This window comes from Lipophrys pholis (assembly GCF_963383615.2).
Source record: "Lipophrys pholis genome assembly, chromosome: 3".
Classification (NCBI taxonomy): domain Eukaryota; kingdom Metazoa; phylum Chordata; class Actinopteri; order Blenniiformes; family Blenniidae; genus Lipophrys; species Lipophrys pholis.
The window spans coordinates 17,154,337-17,179,956 of record NC_137627.1 but is presented as its reverse complement, the minus strand read 5'-3'; the positions used below and the strand labels follow the sequence as shown (position 1 = coordinate 17,179,956).

At 41.6% G+C, this 25,620-nt stretch overlaps 1 protein-coding gene across 6 annotated transcripts in view; it reads left to right on the top strand.

Moving 5' to 3' along the window:
• Window positions 1–25,620, top strand: part of mcamb (melanoma cell adhesion molecule b) — a gene marked incomplete at its 3' end in the record, with an annotated part of 41,155 nt that overhangs the window by 8,633 nt on the left and 6,902 nt on the right. For all 6 annotated transcript variants that reach the window (XM_080459772.1, XM_080459770.1, XM_080459768.1 and 3 more), the window contains exons 2-11: window positions 20,550–20,680; window positions 20,843–21,074; window positions 21,998–22,068; window positions 22,164–22,251; window positions 23,476–23,655; window positions 23,815–23,945; window positions 24,071–24,212; window positions 24,309–24,424; window positions 25,220–25,361; window positions 25,488–25,609. In XM_080459772.1, coding sequence (XP_080315898.1) covers window positions 20,550–20,680; window positions 20,843–21,074; window positions 21,998–22,068; window positions 22,164–22,251; window positions 23,476–23,655; window positions 23,815–23,945; window positions 24,071–24,212; window positions 24,309–24,424; window positions 25,220–25,361; window positions 25,488–25,609 — 1,355 coding nt within the window. The remainder of the gene's footprint in view (window positions 1–20,549; window positions 20,681–20,842; window positions 21,075–21,997; window positions 22,069–22,163; window positions 22,252–23,475; window positions 23,656–23,814; window positions 23,946–24,070; window positions 24,213–24,308; window positions 24,425–25,219; window positions 25,362–25,487; window positions 25,610–25,620) is intronic.

Genomic DNA, 25,620 nt, shown 5'->3' with positions numbered 1-25,620 from the left:
TGCAAACACATCGGCTGTTCACACAGTCAATCCACCCTTTGTCTCCAGATCTGTTCCACACAAAGGGACGCTGTTTGGCTGGGACTGCTTAAGGATTATAATGTGGTGTATTTATATGAGCCCAATTAAATATATTTTAAGGCTCTTAACATTGAGAAACTGGAGTCAAGATGTGCATTTCGGTTCAGTTTTATTTAGATATTTCCACATAGAATATAGTCAAACCATGACAGTTTTACATTCAGAGAGTTCAAGCAGAAAAAATACCTAAACAATCCTCTGACTGTGGGGGAAATAGTACTTGAATGAACAAAGAAATTGAAATCAGATAGCAAGCAGATCCACATGAAGTGGGGCGATGAGTTAGAAAAAAAAAGATATTTCGCCTTCCTGCAGGAAGCAACAGAAAAAGAGAGCGGGTATGAGAAAGCACAGACGACACACAACAGGCATGAACTTTCAGTCATTCAAAACTAACTTATCAAAGTACGGAGAGTAAAAAAGGGGAAAAGCTCACTGCATTTGTTCGGGTCTCCCAACAGTCTAAACTTAGAGCAGCTTCACTCAGAAAATGGTCCAATGTGACTATAGCGAGCAGTTACTTGAAGCTTTATTTAACTTCTATATTGATTCCAACATTTTAAGTTGTACAAGGAAACTGGGGGTAAATTTGATATGTTTGAGTAAACCAACTTATTAGTGACACTGACTTTGGAAAATGATATAGATGTAGATTCTTAAAGTGTACACATACCTCAACGCAGACGCTTGAGAATAGTTATAGTATTGTTACACATCAGCAAATGTGTGACTGGTATAAAATGATCTTTTGTTTCTTTCTATTTGATAAACATACAAAAGTACATGTCTAGATAGTTTTTGAGTTTGTTTCATGGACATATATAAGGTGAGAGAGATATACAATAAATAAGTTACGTGATGCTTTTATGGCTTAAAAACCTAACATGTCTCTTTATTCAGGATTTTAACAGATTGGGATCTAAAATGTCTTATTGAAGGAGGACAGCTTTTTGTATGAGCGTCTGCTGAGCTGCGGGGGCCTCCAGACAAATCTAGGACTCTGGGAAGCATCAGAACAGCATTGCAATAGTAATATATAAGGCAGGATGTTAAAACAAAGCAAACATCTAAAGAAATGTTGTCTGATGTTGATAAACCAGAACTGAGGTGAGTCTAAGGCTACAGACATTAATCTATATGAGAGATGTGGTTTCCAGACTTTCACCTGCTAAACTGTTGGAGGACTGAGGGTTTAAAGTTCCAGTGTGATTGATTTTCATCCAGCATGTTATAGTGTGATAGTGTTATAGTATGAGAGCAGTTTATTGTGCCAAAGGAAAAAAAAAAAACCCTCAAGCATCTGCTTTAGATTTGTGATGCAAAGTTGAAGGATTTTTAACTGGACTCTTATTAATATTCTTCTTAAATGTTGGTGTTTAAAGGCTTCACACAGACACCCTGAGAGAGTCTTAAGTTGATCATGAGGAAGTAGAACAGTTTAAAAATGCTTGTGTGAATACACATCATTGATTAAGCTGGGGAGGAATGTACAATTTACTCATACAGGAACATCTCCTCCGTCACAGGCGACTGCTGCTGGGGAGGAGAATTTCTCTTTTTTTCTTCTTCGGGATTTATGAGCTCCTTCACCTCGTTATCGGTTCTGAGGTCAAACACGCACACACAGAGCCCTCTCTGTCCCTGTGCGGAGTGTTACCAATGTGTGAAAAGCCTCACTGCAGAGCCGCAGGGCCTCTACTACTGCTGCTTTCCTTAGTTTCTGTACATTAGGTGGAATCCACAATGATACTCTCCCACTTGAAAAAGCCCAAATTTTAGTTCAGTTATTACGGCCTCGTCCTGCTTCATTGTTAAACTTAACGACATTTGAATAGTTTTCAGTTTGAGACACTTGAGCTTCGGTCCTTGGCAGATTTGTCTCAACTCAACACAACTACTGTTGTGGTGCAGCGCCGATGTCACAGTGATTATATTGACTCTTTATGCTGGATTTCTATTGGCTGTGAGGAGCCGTAGCTCAAAGCACTCTGAGATGCAGCAAGATGGTGGAAGAATATCTCAGACTTCACGTTCAAATGTAAGGCCACCATTTTTCACCACAACAAAGACAAGGTCTCGATAGAGGATCTTTCGTCTGGAACGGGCCACAAGAAGTGAGTGTACACTCGCCTTAGGCAAGCTGCCACGCGCGTGTCTTTGTGTGTGTGAACGGCCATGTGATTTGTGTTTTCAGACAGTCGCTATGGTTGAAAACGATTGCTGAAAGCATGCAAACTTGTCTAGACGGAGGGTAATATCATTTCAAACTGAACTTAAACCCGGGTGGTGACGACATAATCACAGTTAAGGTGGATCACTGCAGGCGGTCAGCTGTCGGGCTATTGTTAAAGAAAAACAATATGTAACTAATAAACCCATCATTTGTCCTCTGGTGCTTCCTGCTCGTGCGGGTGACCATCGAAATGTGGCTGGAGGGAAAGGTTAAGTGGGGATGATTAGCCTGTGATGGGCAGATGACTCAGACATGAGGTTGGTCTTTGACATGAGCTTAGCTTGGAAGGTCTCCGCATTCAATAACTTCATATCCGAGGATCAGCAAGACTTAAAGCAGCTGGAGCTTCAGACTGGTGGCGCTCAGGTCTCTGCCAAGCCTCTGTCATATTGTAGCACATAACTGTGACAGCCTGCAGAGCAACATCTGAAGAAGCTTCCCTAACCTGACAGTTTGTGCAGCTTAAAAGACTCTCACAACGCACACAAGGAGAGGAAGAAATAAAGCACAAGAACTAACACGTCACCCAGCCATTTATTTATTCAGTCATCAGGTTTACCAACTTTTATCAGATTAGCACCATAAGGGGCTTGTAGTGACTTCCTGTCTATCCTATATGTGAAAAGTAGAGCAAACCTTGCACAGGTGGCCAGTCCGTCACGTTGTGAACACAATGAGACTCGCACACAAACAGCTCATATAGATCACTGATTAATAAACGTGCATTTGGATTGATTATTACAGAAAAAAACTCTGAATATATTAAGTTGTGACACTGAGTGCACATGCTGCCTCACCCCATGGAAACACAGAAACTTACAGTATGTACACAGATATATTAATTTGGGATACCCAACATGTTTTCTGATTTCGGAGTTGATTCTGATTGATGGAGGCGTCCGGAGCTGGAACGGTCAAACTTCATTGGTAGAGGCCCAAGCTGCTCGCACCCTGGTTGGTGGGTGATGTTATGGTCCAACACGGTCCCTCAGTGTCCTCGGGGAGCTGCACCACACTGTCAGGATCTCTTGTCTTTTCTTTGTCAGTTCAAGGCCCTGCTTAATAATGGATGTTGTTTTTGTGAAATAATGCTCCGTGCTGATCTAATGCACATTAGGATCCTTTTAACCTAATGCAACCTCTCAGCAGCCGGCCCTGACATTGTTGATGTGCTTGTTGTGGCTTCATAGTGCTTAGTTACAGGGGATCGGTAGTAGAGGTTAACTCTTACGGTTTGCTCTCATCTCAGGTGTTTGAGAGATTTTATTTCTTTTCGTTTGATGAAACTTTAATTTTTTCTGTTCTGGTTGACATAATTTGTGATCTACTTAGGTTTCATTCATTTTCACACAGTGAAAGGATGCTGTTGTTTTCAAGGCTCTTTGCTCACATTGTGATGCAGAAACATCCAGGACCTCAAATTGCAGCACGTAAGATGTTAAATTTGCTCTTTGATAAGCGGGCAAAACTCTTAGCCGGTAAAGCATGTGAGAAGTAGATGAGTTCATATGAAAAACGCTCACTGTTTGTGTTTGTTGTTTGCGAGACCTTGAGCTGACGTCAGTGTGTGTCATGTTTGTTTGGTTCGCACTGGTTCCAGTCTTAAAAGTAAATCCTCTTGCATTGTGTTGGAGATTTATAAATGTGCAGACAGCGTCTAAAAAAAGGCCTAAATATTTCCTTTGCGTCCGTTGGGATGTATTAGAAGATGTTATGGCACCATAAGAATCAATTATTAATTCATTAATTCATTCAGATATCGACAGGTGTTGAATGTATTGTTGTGAATGCGTAGAAAACAAATTTGGGAGTCATTACTGCTCCAAAAAAGGAGAGTGCTGCTGCTGCTGAGTATCTTACCCTCCGAGTCAATGAGTAAAGTGTGTGTGTGTGTGTGTGTGTGTGTGTGTGTGTGTGTGTGTGTGTGTGTGTGTGTGTGTGTGTGTGTGTGTGTGTGTGTCAGTGTGTATCTGCAGTCTATCTTTAGCTGTAATCTTCCAGCAGCGAGCAACGCACGCCTCATACTTGTGAAGCCATGTCATGAGACACCCACCCACCCCCCCACCCTCCTTCCTCCCAAACTCTGTTTTTGTATCGTCACAATCTGCGCTGCGCAAAAAAAAAGAAAAGTTAAGTTGCCTGATGGCCTTTCCCATACTTCCAAGTGGCTTGTGTTATTTTATTCCTGACTGCTCACAGAGTGGTATGGAGACCATTTTGTATTCTCAGGACGTGGGAAAGAGGATGGAGGGGGCAGTCGTACCATCATGGGAGCAGGCATAAGGAAATAGCCCACACAGTGGACCACTCTGTGGAGACACACACACACACACACACACACACACACACACACACACACACACACACACACACACACACACACACACACACACACACACACACACACACACACACACACACACACACAGCACTGCGTGGAGGCTTAGATCTGTTAGATTGTGAGACTGATTTTGTGTTTTTCTTTCTTTTTTTAAATATTATGGGAGATAGACATGGGAAAATGACCTCATCCCACAGGAAGTCATAAGTCATGTATAGGACACATTTAAAAAAAAAATGTTTGTATCTAAATAGCAGACTGTGGAAACTATGTGTTGAGGGGCGAGTAAGTCGTGTTGCAGAGTAGTGATGGCAGAGCCAGGAGGAGAGTGAACTCTGTGAGGAGCAGAGAGCTGTTTATCAAAGAGGGATTAGCCTCAGGTCAGAGAGACCTGTGCTGCTCCTGGCAGCTGAAGGCCGCTTGTGTCTGAGGAAAGGATTCTAATGCTCGTCCAGCACTTTTAGTTCAAAGGATCCTCCCTTTCTTCCCTTGATGTGAGGATGAAGTATGAATCTGAGAAAATGCAACGATCCCTTCAGTGTGATTGCAGAAATCATAATTATTATAACCATAACCCTAAAATTACATGTCATTGTTTGTTGTTTTCTACACTCATGACAAATAAACTAAGAAACTGCAATTTAATTTATATTTGGTTGTCTCCTGGTGCTCTGGTCTCCTTCCACAGTGCAATAACATGCTTTAAGGTGCCTTGTTATGTCTTCTCACCCACCGGTTTATTCAGCCTTCTTCCTTGTCCATCCCTGAGTATTGCCAGCAGATCCCTCGTACAAGATCGCTGATGTCTCGACAGCGTGATCAAACGTCTTCAGCAGACTCCGACAGAATCCAAATTACCTCAGTCTTTTAAAAAGAGGACTCGGGTCAATTCCGAATGTTTTTCTTTAAATGAACCCACCACTGTGTAAATTCTGACTACAAAACAGGAACACCATCTTAGCCTAAGAAAATATTCTGACACTATAGACTACTACTTTTTTTTTAAGTCTCACAAGTTGTTACCTAAATTCATGAAGAATCAAACAAAATAACAATTGATAGATAGAAATTCAAATATATCTTAGAAAGCCTCATCAAGTTTCAGTTTTATTCCAATGCTGGAATGTCTCTTCTTACGTTCTTATTATTTTAGATACATGCTTTTTTTTAGTGTGATTTTCCTGCTGTAATAAGAAAAACCCTAATTGTGACTCATTTTCACTGAACCTCTCCCACTGAACCTCTCCCACCGCCCCACTGCCCCACCTGCTCTCAGTCTTTGTGGTCGGCGAACTGGCCGCGACCCAACTTCCAGTGAGAGAGAGGTATCGATCCACAGGAAGGGAGTGCAAGCCCCAAAATGTCAAACTGTTTCTTCAAGTTTCCTCCGACAGTTAAAAACTTGAAACAACATTGGGTTGCTAACCAGAACAACCTCAGGGGCGATATCTGGTATTGTTGGTGTGCCCTGCTCAGGTCGCTCAGGGGGGCTTTCACGTTTTCTCCCATTACCACCTTGATGCTACTTGTTCTGAGAAATAAGCTTTTTTTTTTTTTTTTTTTTTTCAAACGTCCTGGTGATCTATTAGGGTCAAAAGTGACCTCATCCTGAGCTATATCACCATTGTGTTGTATCAGTTGTGCACCAGCAGAAATCCCACCCCCCAACCCCTCCTCGGCTGATCTCTGCAACAGGTGGTGCGTTGAAAAGTAATATAATGTCAGATCACCAGGAGAAATCAGAGAGCAATGTGACCCCCCCCCCGCCCTCCGCTGTGTGGTCCACTGTGATCCTCCGCACTGTATTTACATTCTTTGTGTCCTCCGTCTCCTCTGCCTTTTGGAAACCGTTAATTCTGATGGCATGTTGAGTGGATACTGCCGGCACCCGGCTCCAGAAACACAGGGGTGTGTGTATGTGTGTGTGAGCGTGCGTGTGCGTGTGCGTGTGCGTGTGTGTGTGTGCGTGTGTGTGTGTGTCTCAGGGAAAGTTGCTGTCAGGTCAGTGCGACAAGTTGACCTTGTTTTCTCTGAGGCATCGTGGGAATGTGCCGTTGGGTGGCTGCAGCTGTCGCTGTCCGTCTCCTTGTGTTTATGCATGGAGCAATTAAAATATCACCTGAGCCCCTCGCAGGCTGCAGAGGCAACACGGTGCACCGAGACACATTCAAAATGATCATTACCTGTGTGTCGCCGAGCAAATTGGCTTTCTCATGTCTTACGTTGGTGACGAACTTTCGATTGAAGCCAAACAGCCCCCTCTGACACGCCCACTCTAACCATCTTTACGAAATTAACAAATTGAATTTTGACGCCCTGAGAGCAGGCAAAGCTATCCTCCTCCTTGAACTCCAGGTTGGGAGTGACGGGTCTGTTTCACATCAGGTGGTGGTAAAAGGGGCGAGGCCCCGGTTAGCCGAGTGGTTAACATGCCTGTCAATGTGAGTGCAGTGTGGTGGCCTTTAAGTGAGCACCCATTTTCCACCACACTTCTTTCTCCCACCGCATTTTGCTCCTCATCAAAATGTCCCGTAAAAACGAGAATGACTGTAAAGAGATGGTAAAAAGCACATTTTACAGGAAAACCCAGAAAAAGTGGCATTTTGTTATTTTTCCAGTAATTATTTTGACAGAAAAAAGTTTTTACGTCAGGTTTTCTGCTGTCCATGATGTGAATTTGAGATTTTTTCCAACATAATTTGGATTTTTGGAGTTTTGTTTTTCTTGTTGTTTTTGTTGTCTTGTGCTCTGCAGCCGCCGGCTCATTGCTGGAAGCCTTGCACGGGACGTAAATGATTTGAATAGTGTGAAGTGATCGACAGGATGTTTATTGCCACGCCTGTACTCATGAAGGGGAAAGAGAAAAAACCGTGGCCCACTTCTTTTTGTACAGTTTTTAACTGTTACAAATCCTTGAAGGTTCCCTGACGTTTGAATGCACATGTGAAATATACATAAATCATCTACTTTACCAATTTGTTCATTTTGCATTTTGATCTATTCACACATATTATTACTCCTGGGATCGAGTTTCTAACTGCTATTTCTGTTTGGTGCTGTTGGCCAGTTCTCACTGCTTAAGGAGAGTTGTATACGATGTGCAGCCAACATAGCGGGAACAGAGCCATCCATCCAGCCCAAGGTCGCAGCAACAACACTAATTTTAGAAAAGTCTCCCCTTGATGTTGCCTAAATTAGGTCACTAGAGTCCACATTGATCTATTTGGTTAACTTTTAAGACTTAAGTAACTGGTGAAGTAGTGTGATAAAAAAGAAGCGTGCATATTCCTGAAGAAGGAGTAAAAAAAACAAAACATTTGGGTAAAAGAGCGTGGTATTATGTGTTTTTTTTGGGGGGGGGGATATCCCAAATGAGCAGAATTTAAAGAAAAGGTGAATTCTCTTGGTTGGCACGATTTGAGAAAACGACACAACAAAATGTTCCTGCTGCAGAATGATGGCAGCGCATTGTACATGTTGATTATTCCGTGCTGCAGAAAGCTTGTCTTTTATTCGAGTGGTTTACTCATGGCATTGTAAACTCTGCAGAGTTTATAGAGAAACGTGTCTGTTGTGCCGGGAGCTGTGTGGGGGGATTCATGAGTCACTGGGAGTCTCCTTCCTTAAATCCCGTGTGACGTTTGTATGTGTGTGTGTGCGTGTGTGTGTGTGTGTGTGTGTGTGTGTGTGTGTGTGTGTGTGTGTGTGTGTGTGTGTGTGTGTGTGTGTGTGTGTGTGTGTGTGTTAAAAGGCCTCGGGGTGCGTCACGGGACTAATGTGATTGATGAGTGAGCGACAAGGACTTCAGTGTCTGTGTTTTCAAGACTTTCTCATAACATTCTTTTGCACCATTTAGCCGAGTGGCGTTGACCCCAAATAAGTGAAGCCTCTGTTCTGACAGTGGATCTGTGGAGGGGCTACTACGATTTGTCTGCATCTGCCCGTCCCTCCAATTACGTTTGGGAAGACTCTGTCTTTGTGAAGATTAGACATCTTGAAGAATGAAGTCAAGGGCAATTAGAAACATTAGATCTACATGTAAAGAGCCGATGAATATCTGCTATCACGTCAAATGTTCCCCTTCAGAAGCTTTGGAGAATACATCTACATTTTATAGTTAGGGCATAATAAACCTTGCTGAATTGTATGCTTATACAAATAGATTGCACTTTCTGTTAAAAAAAAAAGAAGCTTTTTCTTGCATTATTTCGTGCATTGGCCATGGAATGATTGGATACAGCACTAAGCCCCACATCCACAAAATGAAATGGAGTTGGAGAAATCTTATCAAAACATACAGTTAGAGCCATTAAGTCTGAACAGAGAAGAAAATTGCAATGTATGCAATGATCAGAGCTATGGAGGGAATAGAAGCAACAAAAGAGTTTCGTAAAAGACTGCAAAACCTAAGAAAGGGTTCTATACAGAAGAATATCTCGTACTAATGTCTATAAAATGTCCCTCTCGCCACAATAACAGCACCAACTCTCAGGCTGAACTGATTTGCTCCTTCATTTCCAATGCAATAAAAAACGGTACAATGATTAAAAAAAAAAAAAAAAAAGGATTTTCAGCTGTTGTAAATGTTTTACATGAACCTGTAATCTGTATATAACCTCCTCCCAGTATTTTCCAGTATCCGATGTGCTGCATTGATAGTGTGTGCATGTGTGTATTAGTACTTTTCATCTGTCAGACTCGATCCTCTGCGCGTCCCGTTAGTGGATCAACTTTCACGCTTGTGCGCAAAATATCAGGTTTGCGCCTTCTTTTAGACACGTAAACCTTAATCACCAATCAGCGATTAGTAATCAAAGTTTAGAGTCTGGCTGAATGACGATTGGTGTGAAAACATTAACTTTGATATTTATTTAGCATTTGCACCATCACCACCAGGTCAGAGTGAAAGAGGGTGTTTATTTATTAGCACATATCAAACATGTTTTTATGAATTATCAACTCGCTTGATGCAAATAAAGCAGATTTAATCAGAGTCATTTTTTTATTGACGCATGACAAAGAAAGCAAAGGCCTCCAGCGTCAAGAGAGAAGATAAAGTCGGGGAAGTTTAGACGTTTCCGTCGCCTCTGCTTCTCCTCCCAGCGACTGTATTTATCTTCAGCTCGATTACGTTTCGTTTGCTCTGTGAGATACTGTAAGTGTGTCTCTCTCGCACGTGATAAAAGTCACAGCGGTCACAGCCAACGGCCTCTTTTTCTTCACACATCTCCGGCTGCCACCTTGATTTTCTCACCCCACCCCTGCCTCTCTCTTTTCTTTCCCGGTGCTCTTTTATCGGTTTTCTCATGTTGGCGCTCCGTTCTATTCACTCTTCACGGGCCCATTTACATCGGTAACAAAGAGCAAAGTGACTGAGACTGTGTGTTCCCATGCTCCCTGTCTCTCCTGTCACACCATGTCCTAAAGCGGGGCGGCTATTTCTGGTGCCAGCTGGGTCAGTGCACAGTAATTCTGTTGTATCATGTAAGCAAACAAGCTTGATCGGCCATTGTTATTCTTAGACGTGACAGGGCTGGAAACATGTCACTGAGCTGTCACTTCGGTTTACCCTCGTGCTTCAAGAGATTTATTATTTATTTATTTTTGCTTTTCATCTGTGGCATGCTCGATGTGTTTCTGCCAGGAAATGAAATTAAAATATCACTTGTAATTACAGAGGATACAGCCCTTGTTATTTTTAATCAGACTGCGGCCGTGCTCTCATTTGTTTGTCAGCTGTGCTGTCATCAGACAGGTGGATGATGGCAATTAAGATGAACACACGCCAACGGTGCTTTCTTTGTGTGGGCCTTGTCCTCGAGGCAAGACGTTTACCTCCAGTGCTGGTCCTGGAGGGTTTATTTGACACCCGTTATTGGATCACTCTCAGGATTTCTTCAGTTTCATGATGACAAAATCCATGAGAACCAAGGTACATTGAACCCGTGAGAAATCAGAAACATGTCGGACACCACTAACATGCTGCATTTCCCAGCCCCTCGCTCAACCTTAATTTGAGGAAAATTAAAAAAATAAATCATAGTAGTGTTCACTTGTACAGTAAACAGTTGTACAGTGAAATGTGTCCTTTGCATTTAACCCATCCTTCAGTGTGATTTCATCAAAAACTGATCCTCTCACCCATGAAATTAGAAATTAACTCTCAAGAACTCCTGCATGTTTTTGACCCTACATGGTAGAGCAGACCTCATACCTTCACTGCACTTGCAGTATTCAGGCCCGACAAAGACCTCCCACGATAGGGAAGCTCTTCTGTCGACATCTCCTTTTCTATTTCCTGGAAATGTAACATTCAGTCGACTGGCATCTCAGCCATCCAATACGTACTTTCAGCCTAAATGAATCAAACCCAGGGAATCCTCACTATGTAAATATTAAGAAAATACCTTCAAGGGTAACCTGGATAGAGGGGAAACTGATTATGTAAAGATAGCAGAAATCTCACAAAAATAACTTTTTCAAAAGTAGTGAATGAGATGCAGCAGAGTAGTTGAGGGTGTCATGTGTTTGTTTTGTCTCGAGACGCCTACAAACCAGGTAATGTGTGCTTGTAGCTGCAGTGGAGGCCCAGCTTCAGCGCAGTGGTTATTAGGTGCAGCTTCAATATGCGCACATGTGTGACGCACATTTCCTGACGCACATTTCCTGACTGACGGGCTGAAAGATCTCATGTTTAATCATCCTGCCAGTGGATCTCATTATTACCTGTCAGATGTGAGAAATGCTTCCTCAGTGGTTCTGCTCCGGTAGACGCCCGCCTGATGTCCGTCTGTATATTTCAGGGTTATTTAACATCATGTGGCTCAATGGAGCTGGAATTGATGTCCTCTTTGTAGAAACCTGACTAAACCTTATAGATACAGAAGCATTAAAAAACCATGAAAATGTTGTTGGCACAGCCTCTTTTCTCTGTTTGTGAAGAAATTAGAGGGGAATCAAAATGTTTTTGACAATGGAACAGTTTTGACCCAAAACAATAGATTTATTTAGGATTTATTGTACACAAAGTCAAATATTTCAAGCATTTTTCATTTTACTGTTTCCAATTTCATTTCAATTGAATTCTATAAATCATGAAATGCAATTGGATCTAAAATAATTATGATATGATATCGATAGTGATGATTTTTTGAAGTTGTAGGCTTCAAGTACTTCACTTGATCTCATGATTCACATATTGTACCGTACCGTACTGTATCATACCGTACCGTACTGTGCCGTACAGTACTGTACCGTAACGTAACGTAACGTAACGTAACGTAACGTAACGTAACGTACTGTGCCGTCCCGTCCCGTCCCGTAATGTACCGTCCCGTTCCATACCGTACTGTACCGTACCGTATCATACCGTACCATACGTACTGTACCTTACCGTACCGTACTGTGCCGTCCCGTACCATACTGTACCGTACTGTACCGTACTGTACCGTATCATATGTTTTTTTGATTCACCTGCACAGCTAATTTAATCCAGACAATAGTTTTAAAGTGATTTATTCAGTTTATTTTTTTAACCAGGTCACTCAAGTTGCAGTCAAGACCTCTTATTTGAGTGAGGCCTGGCCAAAAACAGCAGCAAAGGTACAACACTATGGTGATAGATTTAACTAAAAATAAGGAGCTTTAAACAATATTCAAAATAAAATACACATATAATTATGACTCCAGAGGTCATTTAAACTTTATCAAAGAGTTGCAGTTTCTAAGCTGAAACTTGAACCAGGAATGAAACCATGAAAGAAAATCAGATACCTGAATTAATTCAATTTAGACAACTGTAGAGTTGATTGTCTTTCCAGTGTGCTCTGGTAATTATGAGTAAAAATGACATGCACCATAGTCACATGATACTGTCGTCTGATTTGACTCGCTCGGCTTAAACTGATGAATCCAGTTAGTAATTAAAAGCATTTAGTGCAGTGGAATAGCCTTTTGGGTTAAGCTTTTTATTAATAGCCCATTCGATGACTACAAAGACTTTTAGATGAGAAGTTTATAAGCAACGTAATTCTGCGTTAAGGATCTCCTCCTGTGGCTCTGTATTTCATTGCAACATTTATTCAGGGACACATAACCAGTGTAATGAGGGACATGATGGCATTGCTTCGTTATTTATTTTTTAACCAAAATCATGATATTTTCCTCCCATCTCGACTGATCTTGTTTTCCAAACCTAATCACAGGCAGGATGTAAACCCTCCCTGTGCCGTCAGGATCCTGCACTTTGTTTCCTCTCAAAATGGAAGCGGAAACAAGCTGAACTATGAGAGTAGAAATGTAATTTCAAGAGGACAGAGTTGTCTCGTTTGGCCCTGTGCAATGTAATCCGAACTCTCCTACAGAACCCAATCAAAATGATTTAATGCTGCTTTTATTCCGCTCCGCAGCTCGGAGGGGCACTTGGTGAATTTATTGTGGTTTCATATACGGTGACACTTTTACACCGAGGGGAACGAAACGACTCATTCATGCAGCATTTACACTCATCATCTGCATCTGGGTTTTATACCAGAGAATAGGTGCCGTGATTATAGCGCTTTGTGTGTGTCTAGGTGACTGTGTGTGTGTGTGTGTGTGTGTGTGTGTGTGCATGCTTATACACTCATGTTGTCACTGGCTTCAACATCAGGTACTTCAGGAATACTATTAAGTGGGTGTTTTGGTACGATGCCACTTCAAGCTACTTCTTTTGCACAATATAAGGTGTTATTATCAAGAGCTGTAGGAATCCAAGAGCAATAAAAATCCCAACTCTTCTAAGGCTTTAAATCTGGAATATATGGTCTTTATATGCGGTCTGAAATTATTCTAAGTTTCAATTAAAGCTTGCTTTGTAATTTTAATTAATCTCCTTTACACTCGCAATAAAGTTTAAAATAAAATATTTTAATAAAACAACTAGTAGTCTTCCCCTCCACTTCATTTACTTTCTCCCCCTGACCCCCACAGTGCTGCTGCCCGCCTCCTCAATCCCACTTCACATAAAAGAAAATTGCTCTGCTATGCAACTGCAACTTTAATTATTTATTCACGCAGCACTTATTAAACTTGGAAGATTAATTTAGCGAAACATCTTCACCAGCAGTATGCTCTCTTCGTCATTGTTTTGATACCAAGTCGAAGAGAGCGGCAGACGATTGTCTTGAGTCTGAGCTCTTGTCTGGGCTTTGTGCCAGAGCAGGCAGAGTCGGGAGGGCAGATTGACGGCGGCCTGTCAATAAAAGCATCCCGGTGAGAAACTCGGAACAGATTTTGGTCCTTTGAACGACCACATGTCGCTTCTCATCTATCTGCTGTACCTGTCAGACGGAGGGCGGCTGCAGCTGAAATATACGGCCATAAACGTTTAAAAATAACACTTCCTGATATAAGGTGGCCTGGACATCACCTGGTAACAGTTTTCTTTGTTTAGACGAGCTTGTCTGTCCGTGTTTCTCATACCAAAAGCTCAGAAGTGAGTTCCGCAGCTGGTCCGAGCCGGCTGGCAGGAAGCTTTGTTATCTTTGTTCTCCGCAGACTCTCATTGTTTTGCCAACAGAGAAATCAAAGCCTCAGTCAGGACGTACAATGACTCTGATATGACTGCCCCCCGCCGCATTATCTTATCCTGTCCGTCCTTTTATGAGCGCTGTTTGCTTGGCCTTATCTTTGAGGGCTCCTAATTTTATACCTGAGTGCAATCCTCTGTGGAGGTGGGATGAGCTGCGCAGCTAAACCGAGTGGAGGAGTCACCTGCAGCCTCAAGGTGTTTCTGCTCTTTGAAGCTCGGTTGTCGGTTGCAGTCGCAATCGCTCTGATGGGAATGCTTACGTGGGTATGTGACCCAGAGACAGCCGGCGCCGTCAATCATTGGAAAATATTCCTTCCAACTGGTCTGTGACTCCCGTATGTTCGCGTGTGTGAGAGAGTACCAAGTCCAGTTTAATGTCTGCCCCGTTCTATTGTGCTATATTCGAATATCTTGTATATTTTTATTTGCTTTACAATTTTCTTACACATTTTCAAGTGTAAATACGGAACAGTGTTTTAAAAAAACTGGTATTGCGATGTTTGTGTAATTCCGGTTTGCACAGTTCTACCCATAATGACGTATTAATTAAAGACGGTCCATTTCATTGGCTAAATGAGTAAATAGTTTTTCCCCACCTTTTTCTCCTGGATGTTTTCGAAGCTGCAAAGTGAAAGTCATCCGGACTAAAAGCATGTAACAGGTTTACAATATTGATGGAAGTAGCTGTGATAGGAGGATTTTACTGGATACAGTGTTTTGTAATGAGCTTTTCACTGCCAGGAAGATTTTCCATCATAAAGATAAACATCATTAGTACCCAGTCCATCTGGATTTTTTTTTTTTTTTACTGAATCGGAGATCTCTTTAAAAGGATTAAAATGGAAAGTTGGTGGCAAGCGCTTTAAGTCGATGTTCTCAAACCAGAGACTGCAACGATCACTCACCAGAAATGGATTTTACTTAGATAGCACTTTCACAATTCACCCATTCGCACACACACACGTCACACACCAATGAAGGCGGCTGCCGCGCAAGGCACCGTGGTATTTTGAAGAATTAGAGATTGGCCGTGGGATTGTTGTGATTCAGTCTGGCGCAGCTCAGAGGAAAAACGGGTCGGGAACCACAGCTCGAAGATGATTTTTCTGATTTTGATCTTGCTGGAGGCTCAGCGTTACACCCAACCACTGCATGACCTGCAGTTTCCTCTTCCCAGAGGGTGTCGTTCAGCATATTGTTCTGCATCCTGCAAACTGAAAGAAGCAACACCAAATCATTTCTTAAACAGTGGGTGTGGTTCTTTCTCGTGAACACAACCCCGGCATGAACGTTGCCTTTGAATCTGTTACCTATTGATTACCAGACCTGCTAACCAGTCAACCACTGACCTCGCTCCTATTTAATAGTTCGGGGACATTGAGGTTTTTCACTAGATGATATTAAAGAATGAAAGATAATATTCTGGGGAAAAATAACCTTTTTTAGACGAAAATGAGCTTGTATATCCTCTGTTAAACTACTTGATCCATTTTATTGATCCTTGGGGTTGTACAGTGGATGGTTTAACAGTCACCACAAGATTATCTCTGGTTCAACTCTGGCCTTGGGGATCTTTCTGTTTGGACTTGGTATGTTCTCTTTGTGTCCAGGTTTTCCACCACGGTCTCAAAACATGCGTTTCAGGTTTCTTCGTGACTCTACGTTGGCTTTAGGTGTAAACGTGAGTGTGTATGTTTGCCTGTGATGGATTGGCCACATGTCCAAAGTGAACGCCGTTCTCAACATAATCACATTGCATCGACGCCAGTATCGAAGATGAACGCAATGTGATGTTTTGTCAATCTCACTGGAGCCGCTTACAGTTTATTAATAGCTGAAAACTACAACACAATGTTTTTCAATTTGAAGTTTATTAATCATTGTAACACTGGCTCATGAAAAGCTGTTGGAACACCCACGTGTTATACATTTAAAGGGTTAAACTCTCACTATATAGGCGAGCGAATACTGTTTGTGGAGCATGAAAGTGGAGAGATCCACTTTTACCATTGGGCTGAATGTCAGCAGGTGCTGCTTAGATTTCTTTTGCCATACTGATACACTGACTCCCATATCTATTCTCTCATCAAGGATCGATCTGTGGCCTCGCAGGCTGTCGTCTCTGATACATGCACCATCGAGGTCCCATTACTAATCAGATATGATTGATATCCCTCTGAGCACAAACTCTGAAGCAGTGGGACGGGAGGCAGAAAGTGCGGGTTACTCCCCTCTTTTTGGCCTCTAAATCCCAGTTTCCACTGCAATTGCACCGGCAGGTGGGGGATGGGATGCTGCGAGTGAGTCAGCGATGTCCTGCCGTCGCTAATGGCCAGGAAATGTCTATGTTGGGGAAACTAATTGGATTTCTTTAACAGGAAAGCATCCGTCCTGCTCCATTAGAGAGTAGTAAACAGCAGCGCACAGCACAGAGAGGGGCAGGTGGGACGGAGCGGAGCGGAGGGGGAGAACTTCAGGGAGGGAGTTGGAGGGTGAGGAGGAGTCGGGGCAGATGTGTTTGTTGTTGTTCAGTGTGGTGGTGGTGGTGGTGGTGGTGGTGGTGGGGGGGTGGGGGGGGGGGGTGGGGGGGGGGGTTATGTATGCATGCGGTGATGGGGTGCAGCAGCTGGAGTGAAGCTGGGATGCGTCTGGATAATGAGCTCATCAGCAGGCAGCTCTGCTGGCGTGATAATTCATTTTCTCGGTCAGACCTCACATCTGATAGTTTTTCCTTCTTAATTGTGGGTTTGGTTGATAAAACCAGTGAACTGGTGTCACGGTGTTGTCCAATGCTTTGCTGTATATCTTCTTTAAGCATTCCGTTTTGCTTGTTTTTGTTATTTTTTTAGTATAAAATGATTGGTTGAAGTTCATTGTGTGTGCATGGGCTCCAGTCAACATGTGATAGAATTAGACGCTCGTCAATAACGTATCAAACAGAAGCTTTTTCTAAAAACTGGTGCGTCATGGTTCATTCACAAATGTGAAAACTGACAAATTAGCACCTGACAAATACCTCAAACACTTTATATTATGTTTCTTAACTAAGCAGGATTTGTTTGCTTTTATCAAATATTTCATGCAACGGTTTTTTTTTTCGCAATAAAATTTGGAAAATCTAATCACTCTTTTTTTTTTTACTGTTTTGAGCATATCTGACTTGCTTAACTACGTGAGCTCGCTTATCCACTCAAAGAGGTGATTTTAGTGTAGAAATACAGTACATCATATGAAAGAACATGGCAAAATCACCAGTGGAAAATCACGTTTAATTTAGGACATAATCAAAGTTATTTGATCTTTCATTGTCTTGGTTGATGTCCGCTGATTGCAATCGCTTTGACTTCACAGTTTAACTTCAAGAAACCCCGTTTTAAAATCAATAGCGCAGGCCGAAGGGCTCGATGTCAAACTGTCACTTTCTGTTACCACAGTGCTCTGTTCTGTGTGTGTTAGGTATTTATACAGAAATACTGTATGTGTGGTAATGCAGAGATTTGTGTGTGTTCAATTTCCCATCCATCCATCCATCCATGCAAACCACTACACCACAGTGCATCCTGTATTTAACTTTATGCAGTTAATTTCACAATTAAATGAACTGAATTTGTTGTGTATTTTAATTATATTAGGAACAAAATCTATATTGCAGAAACAGTAATACCTTCAACAGTCTGTGCAATCCAAATAGTACGTTTAAATCAATGCATAGTATTACAAATAACACTTTTATATTGTAGAAGAAAATCTATGCAAGGCTATTTTAAATGTCTATTTTAAAACAAATGTGTTTCCAATATTCCGAGCCGAGACGTGAACGTCATTCAGTGGCGTTGCAGTGAATTCGAGAGAGGTCACTACAGGACACAGATGAGCTACATTTACTTTGTCTTTAGTCATCGTCACATAAACAGCTGCAGCCTGTCTCTCCATGGTGAGGGGAGGTTGCATTTACAGACACTCTAGGCTCCAGGCTACATATGCATCTACTGGTCCATCTACAGAAACACTGCAAAATGTAATTGAGGTTCCTGCTTGGTAAGTGAGAGGGTATGTCTCATCGAGAGACCCTGGGAGGAGAAGAGCAGTCGTTCCTTAGAGACGGAACATGAAGGAACAGTGGAGCGTCTATGCTGCCTGTAAATTGAGCCTTTCTTCCTGCGAGAGGGTGACATGTTGGAATGCAGCACATTAATGTGGACATGGGTGGGCTTCTCATTCCTGCCATAGCATCTCGCTCTTCCCTTTGACCCACCATGACTTTCTTTCTTTTTTTTTCTTGAATGTTGATGTTACAGTGTTGTATATTCAGCGTAATCCACAACCTTGTAAAGACAAGTTTCAGCCACAATGTTTAATGTTGGGCTTGTTTCTCTGTCTTTCATATTAATAAAGATTTATTGGCACTTTTAACTGCTGTACTGCAGATAAAGTATATACTGTAGGTGCAGATTGTTTGTGGGGTGCAGAAATCTCCATTACATAGAGCTTGTCCATTTTGTAAATAGTTTTATATTTACCATTAAATAATTCCTGACTATTTTCAAACTTTTAAATATAAATATTTGTGTGTCAGCTTCAAAAATCAAGCTATGGCTGGAGCCTAGTATGAATGATATTTTTTATTTAAGGACATCTTTGTCATGTTACACTTGGTAAAAGGTGAAGATATTACAATTATTGATGGCATGTATAGTGCTGTTCGGAGTCTAGATGTGCATTTAAATAATGAAGTACAGCTACGAGTATATAGACAATCTTTTATTCAGGATTGTTGAAATCCTGAATCTTTTGAAAGAGTATTACAGACCAATGGGCTAAATTACTAAAAAAAACATTATTTTTGGCTTACCAGATAGAGCATGACAGTCATTTTAACCACATATACTATTTTAATACCATATCGGATTAAAAAAAAAGAAAGAAAAAAAAAGAATAAAAATGTTCAGGAATTTTATTTGCAGTAATTTTTATATACATCATTAGAATTTAGCCTTTTGGTAACGACTATGATATCGTTGTGGTCCTCACAATGACCTAGTTTGCCCATCCTGACTTAGGGTTTCTAACCATTTTCACTCGGAACCCTCCCACATTGAAAGATTGCAGACCTCTGCTCTGATCCCTGATTTGACAAACGCTGGTAGACTCGTCCAGTCGCACCGGCATAAAAAGTAGAAGCCTCCTGCGCTTGTAGAAAGAGTGTTATTCTGGATGTGTAAATCTTGATTTTCCATGTCACATGTGTCACATAGTGATGCAGATGAATCCATTACCTTGAGGTACTCATGAAACTTTGTTCATTAAGTCACTGTTGTAGCCAATAATGTAATAATTGGCAATAACACAATATCTGTCAATAGTGTGATCATTGTGGTCATTTCAAATGTAATAAAGCCAATAAATTCACAACTTGCCAATGGTGTAATAACAATTTCCTAACAACTGAAAGAGTTATCACAGTTTTGAAGTAGCATATTAGAAATCCTTTGAAAATGTATGAATTTTTGGATTTATCCCGTCAGTATACATATTTTTCTTTTATTCTGAATCTCCACATGGTTTGCTATCGCTATTGTGTCACAGGGACAAATGCAAGTAAACATAATTGAACGTATGAATATATAAAGCTTATTAAAAATACATTTTGAAAATGCACTAACTACATCCAATAATTAAAAGATCCATAACAATGACTGCATTTCTTGGAAAGAAAATATTTTTTTGTGCAGTTGATGAAAAAGAGCTTAAGTGGATGGACTTAGTTGTCATATTCATTCATTGTGGATATGCATACTACATAATATGTAGTACATATACTCTCTCCCTCAGTTATGTCTGCAGTCTTTGTTATTATTGTCCAATTATTTCCTTATTAGTTATTGGCAGGGATTAGATTATTGGTTGCTATTATCACATTTATTACATTTTTTTTTAGAAAGAAACTGCGAATTGGAAAGAAAATTTGTGTTTAAATCTCTTTAATATAAAAGCTTACTGACCTTTCACTGGTGTTTTACCACCTGAGCAGTCTCAATGTGCTTTAAAAAGTAGTTCACATTTGACGGGCTCAACCAACTGAACTACAGCCGTGGTTAATCATACTATGATGTCCCACTATTCTGTCAATGTAATTAAAAAATGTAACTTAAGCATGCATTGTACCAATGAGGAAATGAGGTTTTCATTTACAGATAAACTTTGTACATTCTGTGAATAATTGTGAAACGTTTGACATTTTCAGTGTTTTGAAGCAAGAGCGTTATACATGTCTAAAAGGTGTTAAGCTTCAGCACTGAGCTTGTTGTCCTTTCCTCCTTCAGCCTGGGCGGATGTGCAGGTGAACATGGAGGACAAGGTGGAGGTCGTCCTGGGAGAAACGGCTCAGATCACCTGCATGTTCACACCAGAAAACGGCACCGGCACCGACGCCACGATCATCCAGTGGTTCTACGTGAGTTTCAATCACACCTTGTAGCTCCACATTATTTAATATTGGTTCAATCTCTTCTAATGCGATACATTTTCAACTCTTTATGTAATAACGCTACACACCTGTTACACACCTGAACTCGCTTCACCCATGTGCTTGAGCAGTCTAACCTCCATCCTGTAGGTGACGCGGTCCAATGAAAAGGTGAGGATCTACTACCGGGACGCCAAATCCAACATTGCTGAACAAGGCACGCCGTTCACCGACCGGATCAGTATGAATGGCTCCATCGCCGCCGGGAAGATGGTGCTGACCATCAGAAACGTGGTGCTGGAGGACGAGGTGGAGTTCATCTGCCTCGTCAAAATTCTCGTCGACAGGACAGGGGAGGGACGCACAAAGCTGAGGGTGTTTGGTGAGATTCCCTCTGGGAGAAAAGTTTCCAATGGTTTTTGTCGCTGTGAGGAAACTATGAAGTCTACAGATTAGAAACACAGTCAGTCATTTCTGAAAGAATGTGTTTGGAAAAATGTTAAATCAAGTATTGATTGCATGACAAGTGTGTGAGGTGTAAGCTTAAACCTGGCTCACAGCCGTGTCTCCATGTCGAAAAGTGTCTTTATTGATCAGAAGTCTCAGTAAGATTCCTATTCTGATGATTGTCATGCTGCATTCAGACGTTCAGCTCAGAAAGCCTGGTGAACTCTGATGCGCTAAAGCAATATAGAGAACCTCAACAGCTTTCTCTCCTTCATGATGCTCAACTGCTCTTGAAAGAAACGACACATTCAAATTGTTCGTCTTATTTCATTCATTGACAAAAGAAAAAAAAACAAACACACACACGCAAAACAATACGAGGGTTTCCAGCCTTGTGAATGACGGGGCAGAAAGATGACTAAACTGCCCCTTTGTGTGAAATAATTAGTTTACAATGATCATTAAAAACAAAATGACTCATCAGTTTTCTCACATGACAACGTTATGATACTCTTATTTAATTTCTTTGTATTTTCATAACAATAACATTTTAATAAAATCTTTACTTCTTGCGTGTTATTAAGTTTTTGTTCCAGTTTTGTTCCACAAATTGACCTATTTTACAGAAATTCACCAGTTCCATCAATCTGGTCCTGAATCTTGGTTTTATGAAGAGCTCTGCTCCTTATTAGCTGTAGTTACTTTCTTCTTTTCACAAATCCTGACCTGTTTAGAGTTTTACACGACTGCAAACAGTAAACTGATTTCGGTGTTCAGCACGGCCAATCCTGAGCTGTTAGGACTCGTAAATGTTCCTCTTTTACCTGTCGTCTGAGTTTCTTTTCATTCGATGTACAGAAACGCCAAACTTTCTAACCATCGAGGCCGTGCAGACGGGGCTTTCTGTCAGCGACGAAGAGCCATCCAAGGTGCGCAAGCTTTGCGTTGTTAGCATGTGATTGCATGAAACGGCTGTCGGGTTCCACTTTTACTCCTAAAAACCTTTTTCCCATCAACTCCCCAGATCGGCACTTGTGAGGTCAAAAATGGATACCCCAAACCAAACGTCACCTGGTACAGGAACAACACGCCGCTCCGCGCCATCCCCAATGGTAAAAAGGCTCAACAGACAGCATTCTTCCTCTGCTCTCTTTTGAATGAAACAGAAAAAACAAACTTTGTGCATTGTTTTTTTGGTTTTTTTTTTTCCCCCCACACTTTGTTTATTGTCTTTTTCATCTTTACGTTGCACAACAATCGCAACACAACAACATTCACAACCCCCCTCGGCAACAACTGGTTGGTGGTGTGTGTGTGTGTGTGTGTGTGTGTGTGTGTGTGTGTGTGTGTGTGTGTGTGTGTGTGTGTGTGTGTGTGTGTGTGTGCTCATGCGGTCGTGCGGTCGTGTGTGTGTGTTTTCCTTTTTCTTTATATAGTATGTGAAGCACTTTGTGCTGCAACCTATGTATGAAAAGTGTTATATAAATAAAGTTTGATTTGACTTGATTTGAAAAACTAAATTTAAATAAAATAGCAATAAAACCACACGTAAAATAATAAAATTGCCAATCCAATCTGTATTGATTGAAGTAAACCGAATAAGTGATTATAGATCAAGAAAAGGAATAAAAAATAAAAGTGTTACTTTAAAATGAATAAAAAAATAAACAAAAGTAAAAGATTAAATGTTAATTCATTTGAAATAGCAAATCACAGGTTGGTACGATGCTGGTGTTGGTATCAGTCCCTGTCTAATCACGAGCAATCGTACATTTAATTATCTCTGAAGTGTAAGAAAGAAATCCACATCTCATAGAATTCCTCAGTTTGACCTCTGACTATTTAAATCAGTTTTTCTAATGTCAGATTGGGAGTCATCTCCTTAATCCACTGACTGCAATTCGGCCCCTCAATACACTTCCATCTCAAAGCAGTCCCCTTTTTGCAACAGACGGAAAGTATTAACTTTGCATGTCCTTTCAATTTGCAGTGAAACTCTTTGGGTCGATATGGAGCGAACAAAGCTTCGCTTCCATTGGAATAACAGGGTCAATCTAGAGATCAGTCCAAGTACCTCTCACATGCAATGGAACGGCGTACCAATTTCCTCACTGCATGTGATACAATTATCCGGAATATCGGGATTAAAACTGTATAATTTAGCTGATGTAATCTACTTTGCGTGCTTAAAGAAAAGGAAAACATAGATAAATATGTAATAATCCACACACACATCGAGTGTTCAACCGTGTTAAGTTCAGGCGTGGATTTTGGGAAAAATACTATTTGCCACTTTATCGTTTTTGTATCTTGCCGGACGTGTTTGTGTCTTCCAGTGCTGAATGTGGCGTCCAGCATCACGACTGAATCGAGCGGCCTGTACTCGGTCAAGAGCGAGCTGAGCATGAGGGTGATGAAGGAGGATAAAGATGCCGAGTTTTACTGCGAGGTCACCTACTTTGTTCCCGGAGCGACACAAATGATTGAGACCAGCCGCATTAACGTGACTGTGTACTGTAAGTTCAACTCTCAAATCAAATCGAAGACTTTTGGAGTCGTCTGTAATGTCTTTGCGTTAAATCTGAGTTATCAAAGCAAATCTCCACAGAAGCCCAATGATTTGACGTCACGTGTGTTTTGTTTTCATGCCTGTTACCTGCTTCTCTCTGTTTCAGACCCGCACGATGCAGTAAATATCTGGGTGGAATCCCCTGCGGGTAAAATTAAGGAAGGAGACAAGCTTACGCTTCACTGCGAGGGCAACGGGAACTCGCCGTCCTCGGTTTTCACAATCACACACTTAAATGTAAGAAAATCAACGAGCCGCTCAGTTGGATCTTCAGCAGTATTTGTGAAGCAGTCTCATTCCGGCTCTGTCACTCGTGTGAACATTTTGTGCGTGCGTGATGAGATCGCTGTGGGTGTCTGCAGGATGGTGGGAGCTGGGAGACCGACATGCTGGAGCTGTATAATGTGTCGCGTCTGAACAGCGGCGTCTACACGTGCGAATCTTTTGACCCGGAGTTTATTGCGGAGAGCTCCGTCTCACACAATACCTCGGTGTTCGTCAACTGTGAGGAATTCATATCTATTTGTTTTCTCAGGATTACAACAAATACCGTGTGTTTCACCTAATCCATTCACCCTCCATCACTTTACATGTTTGTAGTTCTGAAACCTGCTGTGGTGACGCCCGAGGAGACGATGGAGGTGCGACAAGGGGAGCAGCTGCAGGCCACTTGCAACGCGCTGTCGTCTCTGCCGACCAACACAGTCTGGTTTAAGGTGACACGTTCATGATAAATACCGAAACAACAAAGACTTGTCAACTTGAGGCCTGTTGTGGCGGGAGCGTGGCAGCAGTTACTTCTAGCTGATGGCCATCGTTTGTTTCGTGTTTTGCAGTGGAGACAACTGCTCAGCTCATTCGGATTAGATTTGATTCTTTGTCACATACAAGTATGGCAGTGAAATGCAGCGACTGTCCAGATGATGAACATGAAATGAACATGGGAAAAAAAAAAAAAAAAAAGTCAAAATAAGCAGAACCTTGTGGAATACAGGAAAAACAAAAAAACACAAACAAAAGAAGAAAAACATAAATAGGTGAAACTATGACATATACACCCCCCGCATTCTGCCAGTCATTCACTCAGGCTTGATGTAGCCAAAGATGGCTGGAATCAATCGCAGCTCAATATGTGGTAAACCCCGTCCAGGTCACTTTGTCCATCACCGCCTCACACCAAGGGACAACCAAACGCCAATTTAGAGTCAATAAGTAACCTGCATGTTTTTGCACTGTAGAAGAAAGATAGAGTTCCCACAGAAATGAGAAAAGAATAAACCAATGTTTGAAATGATTCGGTATACATGCAATGAATCTGGAATATATGGTAATATCACTGACTTTATCGGGGAAATGGTATTTAAGATGTGCTTGAGTAGCATGTGAAGTCATGTGTGTGAATTTGTGTGCTTAACTTTTCTACAGAGCTGGGCTTCTATTCAGCTCTGAATGCATTTAAAAAACAAACGTTACCTCATGACGACAATTCATATTTTTGCTCTGGCATGCAGGGTGGAGTGGAGGTTTCAAACGGTCACAGTTTGATCATAGGCGACGTCACATTTGACACGTCTGGGATTTACGAGTGCGTCGTGACTGTTCCTGAAATCGAGGGAATGTCGACCAGCAGCGCGCTTAATGTTAACGTGGCAGGTGAGCCAGTTCATCACTGTTTATACGATGTTATGAGCAGCTTGTGGAGCCTGATTACCAGCAAATTGTTGAATGACATCACAGAGCTGCTCACGCCTGGTATTTTTCTTGCCCGTCTGCCTGCAGGCCCGCCGCAGATCACGGAGAAGGACTCTGATATCGAGAGTACCGAGAAGTCAGTGCAGCTGGAGTGCCATGCCAGAGGTTACCCTGCTCCCGAAATGGCCTGGACCACCTCTGATGGAAAGGTATGGAGAAA